This window comes from Felis catus, chromosome C1 (genome assembly GCF_018350175.1).
Source record: "Felis catus isolate Fca126 chromosome C1, F.catus_Fca126_mat1.0, whole genome shotgun sequence".
Lineage (NCBI taxonomy): Eukaryota > Metazoa > Chordata > Mammalia > Carnivora > Felidae > Felis > Felis catus.
Genome location: NC_058375.1, coordinates 158,308,675 through 158,331,577, shown reverse-complemented (window position 1 = coordinate 158,331,577; position 22,903 = coordinate 158,308,675). Strand labels below are relative to the sequence as shown.

The 22,903-nt window shown below is 37.1% G+C and overlaps 2 protein-coding genes across 5 annotated transcripts in view; one reads left to right on the top strand and one right to left on the bottom strand.

The window, feature by feature from the left end:
* Positions 1–1,701, top strand: part of FASTKD1 (FAST kinase domains 1) — a 60,972-nt gene extending 59,271 nt beyond the window's left edge. For all 4 annotated transcript variants that reach the window (XM_045033913.1, XM_019838228.3, XM_011285331.4 and 1 more), the window contains 2 exons: positions 35–149; positions 1,370–1,701. In XM_045033913.1, the coding sequence (XP_044889848.1) occupies positions 35–149; positions 1,370–1,465 (211 nt within the window). In that variant the 3' untranslated portion in view covers positions 1,466–1,701. The remainder of the gene's footprint in view (positions 1–34; positions 150–1,369) is intronic.
* A 3,442-nt stretch (positions 1,702–5,143) lies between these two features.
* Positions 5,144–21,501, bottom strand: KLHL41 (kelch like family member 41). Its single transcript, XM_004001577.6, has 6 exons — positions 20,305–21,501; positions 15,901–16,058; positions 15,649–15,756; positions 12,384–12,569; positions 10,616–10,762; positions 5,144–5,799 (listed from the first exon to the last, which is right to left on the bottom strand). The coding sequence occupies exons 1-6, from the start codon at positions 21,412–21,414 to the stop codon at positions 5,688–5,690; spliced, it is 1,821 nt and encodes a 606-aa protein (XP_004001626.2). The 5' UTR covers positions 21,415–21,501; the 3' UTR covers positions 5,144–5,687.
* Positions 21,502–22,903: the final 1,402 nt, after the last annotated feature.

Genomic DNA, 22,903 nt, shown 5'->3' with positions numbered 1-22,903 from the left:
AGAAGTAAATATATATATTTTTAATCTTGTGTAGGATTGCTTTGGAATTTTTGGATTCAAGAGCTTTTTGTAGAAACATCCCTCACTTAAAGGGGAAATCTGCTATGAAAAAACGACATTTGGAAATTTTGGGGTATCGTGTAATTCAGGTATGAAATACTGATGTAATTCTGCCCCTAAAGAACTCAGAAAACTAGATGTACATGTGTTTTCTTTTTTTAAAAATTGGAGTATAATTAACGTACATTTTTATATTCATTTCAGGTATACAACATTATTCAACAATTCTATACATTACTCAGTGCTCGCCACAATTAAGTGTAGTGATCATCTGTCCTCAAACATTTTGCAGTCTTCCAGACTAAATTCCCTATGCTCTACTTTTCATCTCCATAATTTATTTATTTTGCAAGTAGAAGTTTGTACCTCTTAATCCCCTTTATCTATTTCACCCTTCCCCTCCACCCATCTCCTCTCTGACAGGTGGTTACCTGTTTGTTCTCTGTATTTAAGAATCTGGTGTTTGGGACTCTTGGGTGGCTCAATTAGTTAAGCGTCGGGCTCTTAATTTGGCTCAGGTCATGATCTTACGGTCGTGAGACAAAGCCCTGTGTTGGGCTCTGAGCTGTCAGCAGAGATTTTCTCTCTTCCTCTGCCCCTCCCTCACTTGCATGCATGCACACGCATGTACTCACTCTATCTCTCTCTCTCTCTCTCTCAAAAAAAAAAAAAAAAAAGAGTCTGGTTTTTTGGTCTCTTTTTTTCTTTGTTCATTTGTTTTGTTTCTTAATCACACATGAATGAAGTCATAATGGTATTTGTCTTTCTCTGTCTGACTTATTTAACTTAGCATTATACTCTCTAGGTCCATCCAGTATGTGTTCCCTTTTAATGTGACAGTTCTAGAATTACCTTTTTTTTAATATTAAAAAAACAGTTATATTAAAATATCTCCAAAACAGACATTCTCCATGTTTTTTGAATAGGAAATGAAAATCATTTATTTTATTATCTGTAGAAGATCTGTTGGTTTTTATATTTATTTATCTTACAAGAGAGAGGCACTGTGGAGATGGGTAGAGATACAAGAGAAAAAGGCTAGTGTGTGTATGTAGGAAAGGTACACAGGAAAAAATGTCCACTGTTGGTATTGTAGGAACAGGAAGGTGAAAGTAGCCGTGAGGCAGAAGGAGGTATCTGGGCTTTATCTGGGAGAAGGACCCACCTGGCTTCTGAAAATGGTTTATGCTTATGTGAGCTAATTTAATAGGCTCCTACAGTTTGGCTTAGTAGTGCTTACAAGTCTTCTCTGATGCTTTTTGTTGTTGCTTTAAAACTTTAAATTCAAACTACGTTGCGTATTTTACAGATCCCTCATTTTGAATGGAACTCTATGGCACTGTCAACAAAGGAAGCTCGGATGGACTACCTGAGAGAATGTATATTTGGAGAAGGCAAATCATGACTGTAGTTTTAAATTAAAATTCGTGATGCTGGTGTGTCACATTTGAACTTATTTTAATTAAGGGGCCTGACTCAACTGAAAAATGATAGTACAGAATTGACTGATTTCAAGGTCAATTGAATACCTATTAAACAGACATTTTATTTTCTCCAATACTTAATCTTTCTCTACTATCTGGTTGGGAAATTGTATAAAATTCTTAATATAAAAGACTTGTAGCTCTGAAGAAACTTGAATCGTTTACAGTTCATTCTTTGAGGGCCTACTAAGTGTCAGTAACTGTTTTAGGTGCTGGGAATACAGCAGTGCATATTGTGTATCTGCCACAGGTGGCCAGCGAGGTAGGAGGGAAAGTCATAGGTACTAACACTTCCTAGAAGCCAAGTAGAGAAAGCATTTCAAGGAGGGAGAGGTGAGCAGTTGTATCAGATGCTGCCATCAGGTAAAATGAGGACTGGGAAATGACTGTTGAATTTAGCAACATGAAAATCATTGGTAACCTTGAAAAGAGTAGTTTTGGTGAAGTGCTAGGTGTGAAAGCCTGACTGGTTTAATAGAAAGCAGGAGGAGACAGGATTTTTTTTTTTCTTTTTTAATAAATAAATGGAAGTAAAGAAATGGAGTGGTAGCTGAGGGGGAAAGTGACCAATCTTTTTTTTTTTTTTTTTAAATATTTGTTTTTGAGAGAGAGTGCAAGCGGGGAAGGAGCAGAGAGAGAGGGGGTGTGGGACAGATGATCTGGAGCGGGCTCTGTGTGGACAGCAGAGGGCCTGATGTGGGGCTCGAACTCACAAACCACAAGATCATGACCTGAGCCGAAGTCAGACACTCAACCAACTGAGCCACCCGGGCACCCCAGAAAGTGGACCAAACTTGACCTGGTCTGATCGTATACATGCTGGGGGAATAATGATTTTCTCTTGCCTTACAACACATTTATTTAATAAAATAGTAACTAGGGACCTACTATGGGACGTAATCCCTAGCCCTTCTTCCAAGTGTGGTGTATTTGTGCTCAGCAGAAAGCCATGTTGTAACTATCCTCAGGCTACTTAGTGTAAGTGCAGGTAATTAGCATTTGAAGCTTGCTATCTTCTGACTTCATGACCTTCTAAATTCATTCTGTCCCAAAATAAGTTGGTAGCCAGAATGCCTTGAGTCTTAAGCATAGCTATAAAACATGTGTCCTGGGGCACCTGGTGGCTCAGTCGGTTGAGCGTTCAGCTTCCGATCAGGTCATGGTCTTGTGGTTCATGGCTTTGAGCCCCATATTGGGTTCTCTCCTGTAAGCGCAGGGCCTGCTCTGGATCCTGTGCCCTTCTCTCTCTGCCCCTCCTCAACCCGCTCACTCTTTCTCCCAAAAATAAACATTTAAAAAAAAGCAAAACCAAACGTGTCCTGCATGGATTTTGGTGTGTTGATATTTGATTTAGGTTTAGTTGAAGCACTTGTTTAAAATATTATTACTTTGCATGGTGTGAAATGCAATACATAACAGTAAGCAAAAAAAAAAAAAAAAAAAAAAAGTAAGCACTTTAAGAATAAAATGATTAGACTGGGGCACCTGGGTGGCTCAGTTGGTTAAGTGTCCAACTTCGGCTCAGGTCATGATCTCACGGTTCGTGAGTTTGAGCCCCATGTGGGGCTCTGTGCTGACAGCTCAGAGCCTGGAGCCTGCTTCAGATTCTGTGTCTCCCTCTCTCTCTCTCTGCCCCTCCCTCACTCATGCTCTGTCTCTTTCAAAAATAAATAAAAACGTTAAAAAAATTTAAAAAATGGTTAGACTGAGGAGGGTTATAAATTGTTTTCTTTGGATATAAATGAAAACCTAGTTATTGTGTACTTTGAATACAGGGAAATCTTGATTAAATGACCCTGATGTACCTTTCACTTACTGTTACACATAATGTGACTTCTAGTGTAGCACATCTCGTACTCTCCTTCCTCTAGGCTGCCCTACCCAAATGGTTTTATTTATGTATATATTCTTACATATTTTTGTTTGATGATCTTTCTATTTAAATAACTGGAGTTGTTATAAACAAAACATTCTTTTTTTTTAAAGCATTCTTTTTTCATTGAGATATAATTCATATACCATAAAATTCACCCTTTTAAAGTATACAATGCAGTGGTTTTCTAGAGTATTCAAAAGTTTGTGCATCCATTACCACTATTTAATTCCAGAACATTTCCATCATCCCAAAGCATTATTTTTACAATGTAATATCATGTCTGTGTCAGTCTGCACTCTCTCCCCAACACGGGGCTTGAACTCACAACCTTGAGATCAAGACCTGAACTGAGATCAAGAGCTGGACGCTTAACCAACTGAGCCACCCAGGCATCCCTGTCTTGCTTTTATAGTAAGCACTTCCTCTTACAGTTTTATCACTCAGGTTTGCATCTCTAGACACCATAATTTGCCTCCCCACAACCTTTTAAATGTGTCTTAATCTAGAAGTATCCCACACCATCCCTTTCTCTTCGAAACAGTTTATCTACTGAACAACCTGTAGAATTTCCCACCTTCAGGATTTGTTGATTATATAATCCTGGATAGTTTAGAATAGTTTCTGTCAATACAGAAAAGTAGCCAGGATTCTACTTCAAAGATCCAAAATAAAACTGATTTTTATTGGATATGTTTCCATATTTATGGTAGAGACAATAAAACTGCATGAACACTCATCTGTTCTTTATGAAATTGCTTGACAAATAATAATGGAATACTCCAAATTAGTTCCAAGTCAGATTTCTCAGAAAGCGACATGTGTGAGGCTAGAAGTCGAACATGTCTGCAAAAGCATGTGAAACCCACGAACGACAATTACTTGGTGACTTGCACAGAGTTGAATGTGATGGCTGTGGACACACTGAAGAGCCAGCCTAGTGCATATACTAACAACAAACAGCTTGAGTACAGGGTTTCACATCCTAGAAAACGCAATAATACAGTCATCTTTCCGTTTTTTTTTTTTTTTCTTTTTTCTTTTAAAAGTTTGTGAGAGAGGGAAAGCATGCACATGCACCTGAGCAGGGACCAAGAAGAGAGAGAATCCCAGGCAGGCTTTGTGCTATTAGTGCAGAGCCCCATGTGAGGCGTGATCTCATGAACTGTGAGATCATGACCTGAGTGGAAATCAAGAATTGGACACTTAACTGACTGAGCTGCCCAGGCACCCCAGTCACCTTTCTATCAGAAATTTGCAAATAGGTAGCTCTTTCATGGAATATATAGATAAAACTTAAACCGACAAATACACAAATATACACCTCACTGGCCCCAACTTCTGCCCAGCAATTAAAGAATCAGTTCATTTCCTAAGGACAGTCCCCAACCCTCCTATCACAGACACTGTAGTTAATGGCTTGAAGACTGGTTTACTGGTTTTAACTAAATTTTTTAAAAAAGTTTATTTATTTTGAGAGAGAGAGAGAGAGAGCAGGAGGGGCAGAGAGAGAACCCCAAACAGGCTCTGCACTGTCAGCACAGAGCCCAATGCGGGGCTGGAATTCAGGAACTGTGAGATCATGACCTAAGCTGAAACCAAAAGTTGGATGCCTAACCGACTGAGTCACCCAGGTACCCCCCAAAAAAATTAAATTTGATTTAAATCATAAACAATATACTAGTGTCACAAAAGGAATGGAGAAAAAAAGAAAGGCCACTTAAAATTGACTTAGAGGTTTTTTCCCCTTCAAATGAAACCCATTTATTATACTTTTTAAATAACATTTCCAAAGTTTTCTCATGGTATGTAATCTTTAATATAATGCATAGAATCTTGTCATATCTTGAAGCACGAGGGAAAGTTTTTGACATTTTAAACATTAAAAAATGTAGATATACATGTTTCATTCTCCAATTTCATTTATAATAGAAAATGAGTGTAAAGTTACCATAACAATGCAAATGAAAGAATTAGTAAACAACTCAAATTTAGAAAATTTCTTTACAATCGAGTGAGACAGATTAACAAAAGGTATAATCTGTTCAACTTAATACTTAATTTCCTACTAGAAAATGGTTTTAAACAATGATTGTTACATTGAAGATTCAATGACTGAGGTTTTGACACCCACTGCTAACCTCATGGACAGTAATTAGTGAATAATTTCTACATCAATCTCTGTATAGGCTTTTGAAAACAAAATAAATTAAAGCCCTATTATCCAAACAAACCACATTCCATTCTGTTGTGTTTTTTCACCTCCCGGTTTATAGTTTAGACAGTTTGAAGAGGTTTAAACGTGTTGCTAGGCAACTAGCTCCTGAAGCATAACGTATTTCCTTCAACATCCCAGCCCATTCTTTTTTATCATCTTCATACCTGATGGAGAAAAAAAAAGTAATCAATAAGCAGTTTTTAAATAGATAGTTCTGTACGTTTTCTTGTATTAAATACACGAATGTGGGTCTTTGAGAAAAACCTATTGGCTCTTAACTAGAGGAGGACACAGCTGACTGGTACAATATCATTTGAATTCCTCCTCAAATATGCTTTCTCTGAGCATATGTCTGAACTACCGCCATGGTATTTAATCTGGATGTTTAGTCAGTTAATTAAGCCTTCTCTGGGAATCAAAGACTGTGCAGAGATGAAGAGTAATAGTTAATCATTCATTCACATTTGGATTGATAAAGATGGCTGGTCGCTATGAGTCAAAGTCAGCAGACTCTACATTAAGAGTAAGAACTGAAAAGTCAGGGACAGCTGGTCACCTTGATTATAATTTCAATCCTTCCCATACAGTGGTGCCCACCATGGCAGCTGATGCTAGTGATCACTCCAGAAGAATCCATTCCCTTCTGCTTTATTGTCCTGTGTGAGTACTATTAGAGTTTGCATTTGATGTTAGGTAAGAACTAACATTAGGTTGTTCCCTCAGGGAATATTCACGGCTATAAAGATACAGGAACTTGAATTGCTTTGAAATATGTGTGCCTCTACTCTGCCTGGTGCCTGGAATGCCTTCTCTGCTTGAGGAATTCCTAAACGCTGCCCTCTCTCTGAAGCCTTTTTGTAGCTTTCCCTTCATTTCTCACATTGTCCTTTATATAGTATCTATTATAGCAGTTACCACTCTATTGAAAATTTTTCCTCATATTTATGTCCTCAACAAGATCAAGGGTATTTGAGGGCAAATAATATATCTTATTCACCTTAGTATTCTCCCTCCTCCAGAAGCTATTAATACTTGGCACAAAGGAAATACCCCCAAATCATTCTATGATGATGATTTAAAGTAATAATTTTTAAAAGTAGCTCATACTTATGTAAGATATGTCCTATCTGACTTAATTTTAACAATAGTCCAAATTTAATTTTCAAGATTTGTACTGTACACCAAGTGATTTTTACATTGAGAAAAGTAGACAAAAAATATTTTACCACTAATAAAGGGAAGAACTTTGATTATCTATACAAAATTTGGGGCAACAAATTAAAAGAACGGTTTTAAGTGACTTAAAGAAAAAGTGACCAATTTAAACAATATCAGGTTAAATGAGGCTTAAAAGCATTTGCTCCCTCACAGTTATGTATTTTTTATTTTTATTTATTTTTAATTTTTAAAAATTTAATGTTTATTTATTTTGAGAGAGAGAGAGACAGAGTGCAAGCAGGGGAAGGGCAGAGAGAGGGAGACACAGAATCTGAAGCAGGCTCCAGGCTGTGAGCTGTCAGCACAGGGCCCGACGCGGGGCTCAAATTCACAGCTGTGAGATCGTGACCTGAGCCGAAGTCGGATGCTCAACCGACTGAACCACCCAGGTGCCCCAGTGACAGTTATATTTTTACTTTCAGCTTGGTCAATCCTAAATAATGGAAAGATTTCAGCAAAAAATACGAGAATGGAAGGTTTTTGGGGTTTTTTTTTTTTACATATCACACTAAAAGGGTCTATATGTTTAGAATGTGGTATACCGATAGTTCTCATCTCTGCAAATGTGAGTAGAGATTCACCAGGAAGTTGAGGACAAGTGGGCAGCCACCTTTCTGGAAGATCAGGGGCTCTCAACTTATTTTTTTCTCTTTAATGTTTCAAGTTTTTATTTAAATTCTAGTTAAGTAACATACAGTGTAATATTAGTTTCAGGAGTAGAATTTAAGTGGCCGTCAACTTCAGTGCACATCTGAGTCACCTGGAGGTCTTGCTAGAACACAGATGGCTGGACCCCCCAATCCCAGAGTTTCAGATCTGAGGTAAGGCCTGAGAATATGCATATTTAACAAGTACACAGGTGGTGCTGATGCTGCCTTGGAAACCACAGCAGATCACTGGTTCTCAAACTTGACTTGCACATTTGGAACCACTAGAGACATTAAAAATACTGATGCCTGGGTCCTACCCCCAGAGACTGATTTAACTGGTATGGAGTATGGCCTGGGCACGAACATTTTTTAAAGTTCCTGACGTGATTCTAATATGCAGCAAGAGTTGAGAATTATTGCTCTAGATTTTATCACCCAAGTGGAAAACACCAGTACCTAAATTTAAAATTTTACAGCCAAGCAGACAGTGATGAATGCATTCTTGCCTTTCCCCAATCTGGCGGTTCCCAAACTTGTCTGCATATTAGAATCATCCAGGGGTCTTTTGAAAGTTTAAAAGCCCAGACCATACTCTAGAAAATGAAATTATAGTCCATAGAGGTAGGAAAGAGGTGTCAGTACTTTTTGAAGCTCCCTACGTGATTCCAGTGAGCAAGCAACTTTGGGAACCACTGTCCTAATTGCAAAATCAAACATAATCAGAGAGGATGCCTCTTTCAGGCTCCCCTCAGCAATGTAAGGGCTACTTTTAGCAGGAGATGCTCTACTTTGCTGCCTACAACATCCTCCTGCTGAAGCAACTTAGCTTTTGACCACCGTTAGGAACCACAGTGGCTCATGTGGGATTCAGCTGATTGACAGCACCATTCCCTAACATCAGTGTTTTTGACCCTGGCTGCATAGTAGAATCACCTGAGAAGGTTTTGGGACCTCACTGCAGGAATCCTGATTTAATTGGCCTGCGTTAAGGTCCAGGCGCTGGTATATTTTAAAAGCATCCCAGGTGATTTAAAAATTTTTTTCTTTAATGTTTTTATTTATTTTTGAGACAGAGAGAGACAGAGCATGAGCAGGGGAGGGGCAGAGAAAGAGAGGGAGACACAGAATCTGAAGCAGGCTGCAGGCTCTGAGCTGTCAGCAAAGAGCCCGATGCAGGGCTCGAACTCATGGACTGTGAGATCATGACCTGAGCCGAAGTCAGACGCTCAACTGACTGAGCCACCCAGGCACCCCCATCCCAGGTGATTTTAATGTGCAGCCAGGGTTAAGGATCACTGCCTATTCACTCTTTGTGCTTATCCCTGTTTTCCAAAAACCCTAACCTTCTCAGCCCTCCATTATTTCATTCTTTTTTTCCCTACTGCTTCCAGCCTTTTTCCATCTCAACTTCTCCCTAAGTCTAGCCTCTTTCCTCCCTGGAAATCTCTGGTTTTTGTTCCTCCTCCTCTTTTGGGGTGGGGAAAGATGAGTAATACTTAACTTCCCTTTATAGCTACTTTTTTTCTTGCCTTCTACATAGCTAGTTACTATTACAACAACACAAGGAAATAATGTTTGATGCATAAAATAATTCCTTGGTTAAGCCACCTGTCTTTCAGCCTTTCAGTTCACCAGGGAATAAGGCATGTGGTGGGTCAGGTATAGAAGCAGTAATATCCACTTTCTACTCTTGGCTTGGCGGCATGCCTTCACTGATCGCTCTTCCAAAGCTATCCCTACAAATTTATTTATTTATTTTTATTATTTTTTTAAAAATGAAATTTATTGTCAAATGGGTTTCCATACAACACCCAGTGCTCATCCCAACAGTGCCCTCCTTAATGCCCATCACCCACTTTCCCCTCCCTCCCACCCCCCATCAACCTTCAGTTTATTCTCAGTTTTTAAGAGTCTCTTATGGTTTGCCTCCCTCCCTCCCTAAAAATTTAAATGAGTGAGCAAATCACTTGTTAAAATGAAGATACTGATTAAGTTTGGGGTGAGACCTGGGATTATGCATTTCTAAGAAGCTCTCAGGAGATGCCACCACTGGTGGTCCATAGACCATACTTTGAGTACCAAGGTTCCAGACAATCTGGTAACAGACCAAGGAAGAGCATCCATCCTTGAGAGTGGGGGCTGGCCTTCAGCTGAGAGGGAAAGCATGAATTTGGCAGTTTCTGGATGAGTGTATGGTATCAACTCACTAATGCTTACCTCAAGCAACTGAGATCTGCCTCCTATAAATTTTTATCAGCAAGCACAGTGCCTGGGCTGAAGGCAGCAGGTGCCATTTGACAGACACATGTGGTATCCTAGTGGTAACCAGATATCTGCATACTGTATGCCCTGCCCCAACTATGTGGCTCTCCATGACACAACTTACACTTCTGCTCCTAAGACTTCCTGTATGTGCCTTGGTCTCCAGGGGACATTCACTGCATTAGAAACTATGGTAAAATTCACCACCCCCCACACACTGTATAAATACTACATTCATTTCAAGCCTAACTTCAAAATATTCAACTGACTAACCACTGCAAATGTCATCCTTCGGAGACCTGCCCAGCATCGATCTGAGGGGTAAAATGGATTGCTCCTTTTCACTTGTTTCTTTTTTAAAAAACTTTTGTAACTGAATCTTCAAAAACTCAAAAATGGTTTAAGTTAGAATCAAAATAGAATTAATGAATTTGTGGAAAACTCAAGAAGTTAACTACATGTTTCTTCAGAACTCTTAGGAAATAAAGTACCCTCTGGTAGAAAGGTTTGGAAGCAGCCCTCACTCTACTGGATGCCTAGTGTAGTACACTTTCAGAGCAGAGTAGAGCTTTATTAAAGAATCAACAGTCCGAATCTCATTGTACTGATTAAGAAAAAGGCCTAGATAAGTTCTTTCCCAAGCACACAGCTAATTAGAAGCAGTACTTGATCATCAAGTAAGTGGCACGTGCAAAAGTTCAATTAGGTTTGAAAAGTGTTTAAGCTACTATCAAGAAGAAGCATACATGTTGGGAAAGTCTGGCTTACTCTTGACTGCAAAATTGCTTTATCGGTTATCAGTTATTTGATTTAATCTTTGGTCCAAAAAATTGGAGTCAAAAAAACTTACTTCCATATGTCATTGACTTCAGTGGGTGCAAACTCTTTAGACTCCAGTTGAATCATCGCAAAGCCCCCGATGGCATACAGGGATCCAGCCAGGCTGACCAAACTGATGGAGCTTCTTTCTTGGGGAAATTCAGTCATTACTTCCCATCTAGGAATTATTGAAAATACAGTCAATGTAAAACCTAAGGAAATGCCAAATTTATTTACTGAACAATTATGTGAAATTATAATTTAAAAATTCAAGTTAGCATAGGCATCTAAAATTAGAAGATTAAGTTTTTCTACTGAAAAATAGCTAAATATTTCTTTATTTGAAAGATGTAACCAGATTAAATATAAAGCCCTCAATATGTCAATCTTGGACTATTTCACCTTCATCAATTAGCATGTTCAGCAATGGTTATCAAAATGTGTGCCATAAACTGGGGGGTTGGTGCACTTCTAGGGCTCCTGAGTCTTACTGTGCTGGATTTCATTTGAATGGTAATACAAATTTTTAAAAAGCCTGGTTTCCATCATTTCTCGAGAAATCTCTAAATCCTTTGCAGTAAAGGCATGTAATTAACCTAGTTGAGAAACTAGAGTTAGTAATTTTCTTTTTAATGACTTCATCTTTTTAAATAAAGGATTTAAGGGAACTTTTTAATGTTTAAAGCCATATGAAATAGGACAACTAATGATAAAATTAATAAAATCAGTTGGAGGTATCAAGAGTCTAGAATGAGTTAGTCATTTTGGCAACTCTCTATTTCTCTGTCGTTAAAAGTGGACCTTTCTCTAAACATATTATTTGTTTTTCTAACTATAAAAATAGCACATATACATTGTAAGACAACCTGGAAATACAAAAAGGTATAGAAGAAAACAAATACCACCATGATCATACCCTCCAGACATAATCATAAGCAACATTTTAGTGTAATTTTGTCTTTTTCAAAAAGCATACAGATTTATAAATATAAATGTCTATACATATACATGAAAAAGCTATGAACATAGAGTGTTTATAGTTCTGTGCCCTGCTTCTTTAACTTCTTATGAGTGTTTACCTATATGATAGTTTTCAAAAACACAATTTTTAATGATCGTTTAAATCCATAAAAGTTCCTTGGTGATTTTCAGATACTAAAGTGTATTTTGTAATCAGGCATACATGGTTCCTTAAAAAAGTAATGACAGTGCTCTGATTTTTCTTCATTGCTAAACTAGGAGTGTAAAAACTATGTATTTATCTAGATGTGTGAACTCAAAAATTTGAAAAAGACTAATTTTACATAAACGATATCTGTCAAATGTCTTTTCATATTAACTTTAAGCCAATAAAAGCTTATAAGTGAAAATTTTAAGAAGAATTAACCATTTGAAGCATTCATGCTTTACAAATATCATAAGCTAAGTGGAGGTCTTTTCATTCTACATATTTCAAATCAAAACACCATACGGAGACATGTATATTCACCCACATGTATATAATTATTCAGAAGTATTACCTTTGCACGACTAAATTCATAACGTTAAGTTAATAACAAATAAGGACAAATTGAACACTCCAACATTAACTTGAGAACTATGTGTTCCAAGTTGCAAACACACGTAATGCATCAAAATGTTAGGCTTTTCACACCCAATAACAGAAGGAACCCACATACTTCATCTTAATCCTTGCCTCCCTGCCCTCCTCTCCCCATGTCCTAATCAGAAAGCTTCATTTTCATCCAAAGTTAAAAAGTAGAATGACTCATATGCTTTGGTAAGATACAGCAACTCACTTATTGGTTATGAGGTCAAAAGCTTCTACTGAAGCTGAAAGGCCATCTTCGGTGACGCCTCCTGCAATCACAATCTTGCCCTTGTGTATGGCCACCCCAAACATGGAACGAGGGGTTTTCATTGGAGCCACATCTTTCCAGTCTCCTTTTTTTGGGTTGTAGATAAACACTCTGTTTGTACACTTTCTGTAAACATAAAAGACAACAAAATGGTCCTTTTAGAACCTTCCTTTCTGAAAGAAGCAATTTCACTAATCGTTTAACATTGCTTCCCGTCTCAGATACATAAAGCAGAATTAGAAAAACTCATAAGTATTCTGAATCTGAGCCTATGACACAAGTGAAGGACAATTGCCAATGTGGGCACTAAAACTATTTTATAACTTAAATATACTACTGGATGGTAGAGTACCTTTCCTTTCGGCAATCGCCCAGAGTGGATTTTAATCCTATCTGCTGCTAAATTCAACAGAAGACACAAACAGAGTTAAAAAAAAAAAATCATAGACCCTTTTTGTGCCAAGCAACAAAAATGTTAAGTTTATCTTATTGTTTGAATCTCCTAGGAATGACTTAGTTAATTTAAAAAATAATTAGGTATGAAAGTACCTATTTTAAATTTAACTCCATAACATGATGGCTGGTTTCATTTTAGTATACTACTAATACACCAGGGTATTTTAAGAAATCTGGGACTATAGATTAGACAACTAGTCGTCTGAATAGATGAGTAAGGAGAGCAGTTTTATATGCTAAATGCTACCAGGAAAACCTGTACTCATCTGAATTATTCTTAGTATGTTCCTCAGAGTTCCTTAAGGTTATCCATAATTTACAGATAGGAGTTCAAAATGCTAAATAATAATTCATCAGCTGGATATATTTGTGGGCTTTTTTATTTTGTTTTTGCTTTTTTAAAGTAAGCTCTACACCCAATGTGGGGCTTGAACTCGCAGCCCCAAGACCGAGGGTCATATGCTGTAGCAGCTGAGCCAACCAGGTGCCCCTGGATATATTTGGTAAAGCAAAAAAGCCAACAAGCATCACTCCCAACGTTTTAGGAGGACAACTTTTTTCTTTAGTCTTATGAAAGACCAGATATCTGGAGTAGAAGCATTTCCTCTAATATTTGACTATGAGTATTATTTTAAAACTTCTTGACAAGGTCATGATACAAAACCATGTTCTTCAAATTCAGTGGTGTTAACTAGTGAGATTTAGTGCTTACTTTTAGATAATGACTCATTTCAAAGTTCTTTGGCATTCATCAAGCAATGCTGTCTTGGTTAATCATACTCTCAAGATTAATGTATTCTTACCAACAAGACCTGTATGCTTCTTACTGACATATCAATTTCCTGGTTACTAATACCACTTGAAGGAAACAATTTAAATCATTTGGCAGGGTCACTAGATTTTCAAAGTCAGAACACTGCTTAATACACATTTTCCATCCTATTTACTCAGGAAAAATACCCCAAATAAGATTTTGCACTAAGTTTATAATATGGCCTTCCTTTAAATTATGGGAATGGCTGGGATTAAGGAAAATATTAAAATATCAGAATATGTTATCTTTGAATATGGATAGACTGTATAAAAACCCATTGTTCTTTTTAAACAATTAGTCATTTATTTTTATTTTATTTTATTTTTAATTGAAGTATAACTGACATACCATATCGTATTAGTTTCAGATGTATATCATAGTGATTTGATATTTTTATACATTAAGAAATGATCCCCCTAGGTAAGTCTAGTTACCATGTGTCACCATACAAAGTTGTTACAATATTATTGACTACATTCCCTATCCATATATTACATCCCCATGAGTTATTTTATGATTGGAAATTTGTATCTCTCAATCCCCTTTACCTGTCTCACCCGTCCCCAACATCTCCCCGCTCTGGTAACCACCCGTTTGTTTCCTATATCAATGAGTCTGTTTCTTTTCTTTCTTTTCTTTTTTTTTTTTTCCGCTTGTTAGGTTCCCATTGCTTTTTAAAATCACATTTCCTGTGCTATTTGTCATTTTAATTTAATAATAACCATTAATTGTTAACTCAGAATATAGAGTTCTTTATTTCTAGCACATTTCCATATTCTACTCTCCTTTCCTGCTTTGCCCTTATAATTCTTAATTCTGGTTCCCTTTCCAGGATTATCTCTATTTATTAAGCAGCTCGGGCAAATGAGGACAAGCCAAATTAGGCAGAGTTTTCAGAGGCAGGACATTAGTTCTCACTATTTAAACTGAAAATCTTCATTTTACCAGACAGGCTCCTGGCTTAACCGACTGACTTTTGGAGCCCTCTGAAGTCACTTCTCCCTTTGAGTAACAAGATCCTTTTCCTAATTACCTATCCCTTGAGAAGTGCCTAGAAATCAAGTTATATGAACCTTCATCCTGTTTTTCTCACAAGAAACTAGGCAGCAGTGGGTGTACCAGATGCAGCTGTTCTGTTTGATCAGTGCCTCTTTGTGACCAGTTGTTGTTAAATATTTTGACTATCAAAATATTTAAATATTCTTACTCTGTCCAGGAGTAAATCAGTGAAACATTGTTTAGGAAATAACTGCTTTCTTTTCTGTCACCAGGCTCCTCAGTTTCAAACTCACCTATCTAAATTCTTTTATGAAGGTAAAGTACAAATCCATGATATTTTAATGCACTATTGGTTTAGCAGTTATATTTTAGATATAACATTAAAGAGGTACACTTAGTTTTTATCTAGTTGTGGCCAAAAGAATAAGAAAGCCCACTGGCTTTAACATAGTGAAATATAATGAAAAAGACTTGATTATGCTCCTAAATGCTGCTTTTCAACTGTAAGAATGCTTATGAGGGCGGTATCATGCTAGTTCCTAGCAATATGCTGAATATCTACACATTTACTTTAACAAGTTTTATTTATTTTTTGATACTTTAGCTACTGTTAACTTTTATACAGTTTCCCTTCAGAAATCATTTATAATATCCTCTAATAGCTTTTCAAAATTTTATTTTGAAGCTTTCACTTCCAAAATGTTATAAGTGAGAACCAAGTCTCATTTCAGTATGTAGATTCAGATGAAAGGAGGGAAGAACTCTTGCAATAACAAAATCATTTGGAGGGGCTCCCGGCTGGCTCAGTCAGTGAAGCATGCAACTCTTGATCTCAGGTTTGTGAGTTCAAGCGCCACGTTGGGGGTAGAGCTTACTTAAAAAAATGTTAAGGAAAATCATTTGGATGTAAACCATAAGGAGATTTTAGGTACTTACTTGTCATCTGTCTTTCCTCCTAGACAATATATCATCCCCTTATGTGAAATCACACTATGGCCATAGACTTTGATAGGCAGTTTTTTAACTTCATTCCATTTTGCAGTCCTGAAATGACAAGATGGTAGAATTTCTATGCTTTGAAACACGTTTTCTATGCTTTCAGTTAATTCTAGGTTCTAAAGCTATGAATATGTAATGGGCATTCATATACCTGAATGCTTACGAAACAGGAATGTCATGGCAACTTACAGGGGATCATAGCATAATACTGAATCCAGCGAAGCCTCTGTTTGAAGGTCTTTGCCTGCAACTACATAGATTTTGTCATCTACCTCTCCCAGACCGAAGAGACACCTGGCTGATGGCAGAGGTGGAAGTCCAACCCACTCGGATGCTATGTTATCAAGCTGAAAGAAAAATATATAAGGAATTGTACAGCTTGTTAGAAAAGAGTTACAGTCGTTCCAAGAAATATGCTATATTCTATGTGTTGTTTACAATACACTGAGATAGTGGGGCACCTGGGTGGCCAAGCTGTGTAAGCATCTGACTCTTGGTTTTGGCTCAGGTCACTATCTCACAGTTTGTGAAATCAAGCCCTGCATCGGGCTTTGTGCTGACAGCATGGAGCCTGCTTGGGATTCTCTCTCTGCCTCTCTCTCTGTCCCTCCCCTGCTTGTTCTCTCTCTTTCAAAATAAATAAACTTAATATATATATATATTAAAAAAAAAAAAGAATACACTGAGATAGTCAAAGATGCTGCAGGTAAAATAAAACTGCAATCCAAAAGTATCATATTTTACCTCTGGATTACCAAGAAAAATGAGAAATTCTGCTTGGTTTACCAAAATAGCCAAAAGTAACAAAATCTGGAAAAAGAAGAGAACAGAGTCACTAGAGTTTGGTTAGAACTGTGAGGTTTCGGGGCGCCTGGGTGGCTCAGTCGGTTAAGCAGCTGGCTTCGGCTCAGGTCATGATCTCGCGGTCCGTGAGTTCGAGCCCCGCGTCGGGCTCTGTGCTGACAGCTCAGAGCCTAGAGCCTGTTTCAGATTCTGTGTCTCCCTCTCTCTCTGACCCTCCTCTGTTCATGCTCTCTCTCTCTGTCTCAAAAATAAATAAATGTCAAAAAAAAAAATTAAAAAAAAAAAAAAAGAACTGTGAGGTTTCTTGTCAAAGTTTCTTCCCATGTTGTCTTGTTCAGGTTCGAGAAAAGCATCCTAATACTGTTAGCTCCTTGGGGAAAGAGAAGTTGTGACTGTGGGGAGGGTGTATGTGAGTGACCCCCGAATGCTATATTTAACATGCTCCCCAAGCCAGGACAGCTGGACCTGTCGCTCAGTCCACAGACAACTGGGATGTTAGGCAATATCTTTTTTCTTTTCTTCAAAACTGTGTAGGTTTCTCTCTGTTTCGCTTTATTATTTCTGACATAGGCAGGGTTCTGGCTATAACCTCCTAGCCTTTTGCTGGAAGTCATTGGAAAAACCCTCGCCTCTGTCTTTTTTTAAAATTGCATTAGGAAGTAATTTGCTTGTGTTTGCTGCTGCTACTTCTGCAAGCCTCAGACAGCTCTCTAGGTGCCCATGCTCTCAGGTAGGTAATTCTGGTGTGGCAGGTATCAGTTTCAGCGCTTACTATTGGTAATTTTACGTTTTTCCACTTTGCATATTAGGACATGAAGGCATGAGAAAATTGCTTTTTGAAGGAGTGCAGTTACAGATTTGTTGTTCTCTGTAGTGCTACATCTGTGTAGCAGAAGAAGGAACAAACCCCAGAATAACTGGATACCAAGAGTAGGTGCAGATAATAAGGGCTGTGGTCAAGGGAGGGTCTCTGTAGAAGCCTATGTATATTTCACCTTGTAACTTTGGTTAAAGCAAGTACTAATTAAGACTAGATAAAATGAGCAGTTTAATCCTCACATATGCATTGTTAGGTCTGCATTCACAAATTTTAACATCTAGGTTGTGATCGCTAATTTTTTCATTTTTGGAAAAAAGTCCTTTCATCAAGAAAGTGGTGTGTAGTATGGTAGAAATAATAACGAACATTTATGAAGTTTGGACTCTGTGACAGGCTGCGTATGGAATGCTTTACACGGGTAATCTCATTCAGTCCTCCAGGACTGCCACTTTTACTATCTCTGTTTTACAGACGAGAAAACTGAGGCACAGAAAGGTTAAATAATTGGTCAAGCACAGAGCTTTTAAGTAATATTCAAAAACAAGCTATATAAATCCACTGTTTCTTAAAACTGGGAACAGCAATTACGATCCCAGACTAAAGAGTTAACTGCCCACACTGTACAGGACTGTCCACATCACCATCCTCTCCCCAATCAGGGCACTTAGTACAGCAGATGTAACAGTACTGTCTACCAGGCTCTTTTATAGATGATCTGTCAAGCTATTTAACCTGTCTGGCTCCAGTTTCCTCATCCTTAAAATCAGGGTTTGGACCTACATTACTTTAAAATGGGATCCTGTTCAAAGATTTGATGAATCTTTTAATTCTATGAAAAACAAAACAAAACAAACAACCCTCTCTTAGGTAAAAAATTCTCATAATCTATTTATAGTACACAATCAAAGATCATACTACTCCTAACTTAATACATTCTAAATAGACGGGATCAAGCAGAAAAATACAATATAAAACATGAAATTCTCATATATTTTCTTGTGAGTCATAAATAACCCTTCTTACAGTCAGGTGTTTTTATCCTGGCATCTTGTTGCACTATTTGTCCCTTTTAAGAGAAGCAAGTCATGGGCAATGACAGAGAGTTGACCTTTTCAACTTCGTGTAACTGTTTTTGTAGCTATAAAGAACACTGAACAGGTTTCTTGAACCAGAAATGAGAGGCTGTGCCCATAAAAGTAAGAGTAGTCGGTGATCACAAAGAATGAAATTTTGCCATTTGCAACAACGTAGATGAAACTAAAGTGTATTAGGCTAAGTGAAATCAGTCAGTCAGAGAAAAACACATATCATATTATTTCACTCTTATGTGGAATTTAAGAAACAAAACAGATGAACATTGGGGAAGGGAAGCAAAAATAAGATAAAAACAGAGAGGGAGACAAACCATAAGAGACTCTTAAAGACAGAGAACAAATTGAGGGTCGCTGGAGGGGTGGGGGTGGGGGGATGAGCTTGTTGGGATGAGCACTGGGTGTTATATGTAAGTGATAACTAAATTCTATTCCTGAAATCATTATTACACCATATGTTAACTAACTTGGATTTAAATTAAAAAAAAAAAGCAGTAACAGGATGGAAGAGAATAAAGATAATACTGTTAAGTATTCCTTGATCTATGATTTCTAGATACCTGTGTGTCCATGTGTGTTTTATGCCATTTTTACTTCCTAGATATAATGATTGCCTTTTAAATTCAATTTGGCTTTTCTGAAATTTCACTGATTTTAAAATTAGAGCTTAGGAAATTTTCTGGCATGCATTCAAACACTTAGGATTATAGCTTCTGTTTTATTTTTGTATTTCATAGTTAACATTTTTCAATGGAACTTTGAAAATTAAGAATGATTAACATATATATTACATTTTTCAAGATTAGGAAAACCTGGTTAAAGGTAGTATTTTGTGAAGGCACAGCATGTCACACACTGAGAGCACACAGTGACTGTGGTATGACATTCTACACTTATCTTTGGCCTTTCCAGTTCAAGTGCCCATAAACCTCAGGCCATGAGTAGCTATGATCTAAACAAACTCATCTGAGCTAGCTGTAAGCTACAAAGTAGCTTAAAAATTGGCATTATTAAAGATAAAGGGTAAGCCACTGATTCCTTCATAAACGGATAAAATATAATGTGTTAATAATATGAAACAAACTCACTTCAAACAAACTATAAAGAGTTTAGTTGGGAGTATTTGGTTTCTTGGACACATCTGTGGTTTCACAAAACAGATTAAATTGGAATGATGTTGAAGTACAACTCTGATCCAAATACATGTGGTCACTTGGCATAAATAAAAAATCATCGTAAATAAAAATTTCTAAATATAATTGATGAATTCAAATTAGTGACACCTTTGTAGTTTTTCCCAGAAGGTAACCCAAAGTGTGTAAATTAAGTTATATAAGTTCTCTTCATTTTCAACAAAATTATATTTTAGGCAGTAAACATAAATAACAGATAAAATACCACCCTTAATAATTTCAAATCAGTTCAAGAAAACCTGGAAAAAGGCTGAAAATCTGACCAATTATAATTTTTGCAATGTGGAAAGTACTACGGTTTAGAGAAATACATTAACCTACTTAATGGGTTAAAAGTTTCAATTTAGGTTTTACTAACACACGGAGTTTTGAAGGATTATAGTCACCATCAGCTATAAACTTAACACTGTGGGTAAAAGAGTGTAAAGAAAATCTGAGTCATCACTTACACATTAATTAGAACCTCATTCTTCACCAAACCTTCTATTAAATATTAACAAGCAATTAAGTTAACTGATCTAAGTACTTCTGTCAGCTCTGTAAGTAGCAAAGGTGCAAGGGACTGCATAGGACATCCAGTAGAATAAAATGCAAGCAGCCTGAATGATTCACACATCAGGTAACTGGGTAGTAAACAGCAGCCTTTCCTTTACGTCTCTACTTTTAGAAAACTAGCCCTTCTTACCTGGAAGAAGTAGGATTGTAGAGGTTGATCTTTATTTTCTTCATCCACATATAGTCCTCCTACCACATACACCTGATTTTGTTGGGTAACGATGCTAGAATGATTTCGGGGAATCTGCTCAGCCAGTGCAGTGAGGTAGCACTCATTTTCTGTGGGATCATAAGCCACGGCAGCTGTGTCATTCACCAAGAGGATGAGGTCTTTGACAAACATTCCATGCCTGGGAATGTCATTCAGGTAACCAGGGAGTAAATCTTCATCACCAACATCACCGTTCACCTCCCCAGCCCCAGACTTCTCTGCATTTTTGCTAGGTTCTGGGAGTTTGCCTGCAAAGGCATCTTTGAGAACTTTGATTTTTTTCTGGAGTTCTGGGTTGCTTTTAATTATATCATCTTTCTCAACGTGATCTTTAAAATATTTTTCTGTCATAAGGCGAAAACGAATACAATCAAACACTTCGCTAAGGTTTTTGACCCTGTTTTCCTTGTCTGTTCGCACCCATTTCATCACCGCCTCAAATACCGCTTCTTCCTTCTCCACATTTAGACTGTCATTTGAAATGACTGAGATCAGTTCCTGCGGAGATAGTTGCATAAAGTCCTCTTCCTTACAAATCTGTACAAAACGATCAGACACAAATTCACGGGCAGAGATTGCAAGTCTCGGGCAGTCAAGAAGAAGTCCTAATCTTAAGATGGCTAGACAGTTACCAGGAGCAAGTCTTTTCTGAAGATAGGAAACACAGACAGTGAACACCGAGGGGATCTGAAAGCGGCTGGCCAAGGCAAAAATATCTTGCACGTTTCCATCGTTGAGATCAATACTGGCAGAGTACAGGTACTTGATGATTAAATCCAGTACAGCAGGATCCACATTATCTAATACTACCTCCTTTTTTTTCCCCTCATCAATTTCAGATAAAAAATACTCACGGAAGTAAGGACTACAAGCTGACAAAATCAATCTGTGGCAAGGAAGACTTTTGTCACCTGCTTTTAGGGTGCAATCGATGAATTTTTTTTCATCCAGGAGATCTTTTAGACCATCCTGAAGAAGGGTGGATTGGTAAAGCCGCAGTTCCTCTGTGAGTTCCCGCTGGGAATCCATTTTGTGAGTAACCTGGGTAAGGAAGGGGACACTGAAGGCCTTAGCTCCTCGCAGCACACAGGTCTAGCTGTAAAAAGGCAGATCAGTGTGCTTTGCCCAGCTTGAAGCCTTTGCAATTTAATCCCACCAGCTAAATATAGATACCCACTCTAACAACGGGAATTTAGGAGAGCTGGTTTGGAAAGAAGAGTTGTTCTTGCAGCTGTTATAGATTGAAGGGAACAACTGGAACTTTTAATCACTAAGGAAACAGCTAAGAAACAGGGGATTTAAATGAAGTAGAAAGCTTTAACATACATAAAGCATTACAGCATATGTCAATAAAGGCATGTTTAAAGAAAATGTTTATTGAACTAACAGAAAACTGAATCATAAAAAATGAGTCAGTCCGCTAAAAATGGTCTAGTGGCAAACTCCTTGGCTGTCTGAATTAATGATGCAAAGGTCAAGAATATGAGGTGAGTTCATCTGAATACTCATAAGCAAAATCCCTTTTCCAATAAGGGTTACATACGAATTTTTATTTTCTATTTAAAACAGTGGGATTTACAATTTTCTTTTAGATGTACGAAACTTAAAAACTTCTGTTTATGTACTGTAATTTTATTTTAAAAAACCATCAATAATACCCCATCATAATTGAAATAATAAATACAGAGAAATTGCTAGTTTTCTAAGACATTCCGAATTATCTTTATTCTTAAATGGAAAAACCCTAATTTGTATTGAATTAAATGATAAAATTATTTATTCATACCCTGCCTTGCTCTACAAAGGATCTGATGTGGCAAACAATAATAAGACAAGTAAAATAAAGGCAAAGGTTAAAAGGGGTCATCAAGCTTAGACAGAAATAGAAATAGTTAAAAGTCAACAATAGGGAAAGAAAAAACTCAAATATAATATGATTTACTAAAGATACTCTGTGATTTTAAATGTTGAAGATAACCTTTCATTAAATAAAAAGTTAAAATACAGATATAACTCCATGAAAACAATGTTATCAACAGACTACAGCAGACTGAGGAAGAAGTGCTATATATCACCTGCATAATTTGGAAAACAAGACTATATAAGGAAAAAGAAAAGAATATATAACTGAAATCGTAATTTAAGTTCTTGATTATAATAGAACACCATATTGATTAGGGAATGCAGAAGTCATGATTTGAAAAAAAATTGATCCTTTGTTTATATGCAGATGACATTGTATACCTCTTCATGAACTATTTTATTATAAAATTATATTGTCACAGTTTCCGAACTCAGTGGGGCTATAGAAATACTGTATAATTTCAAATTATGGTATTCATAACAATGCTCAAAAGAATATAAGCTCCATGAAGACAGGAAGTTTTTTTGGTTTGCTTTGTTCAATGCTATAGCCCCAGGGCCTTGTGTGCTCCATAAATATTTGTCGAATGAATAAATGCCCCCAGATCAGTGAATTCTGTATTTTTAAACTTCAAGGTTTCTACCCATGAGTAAA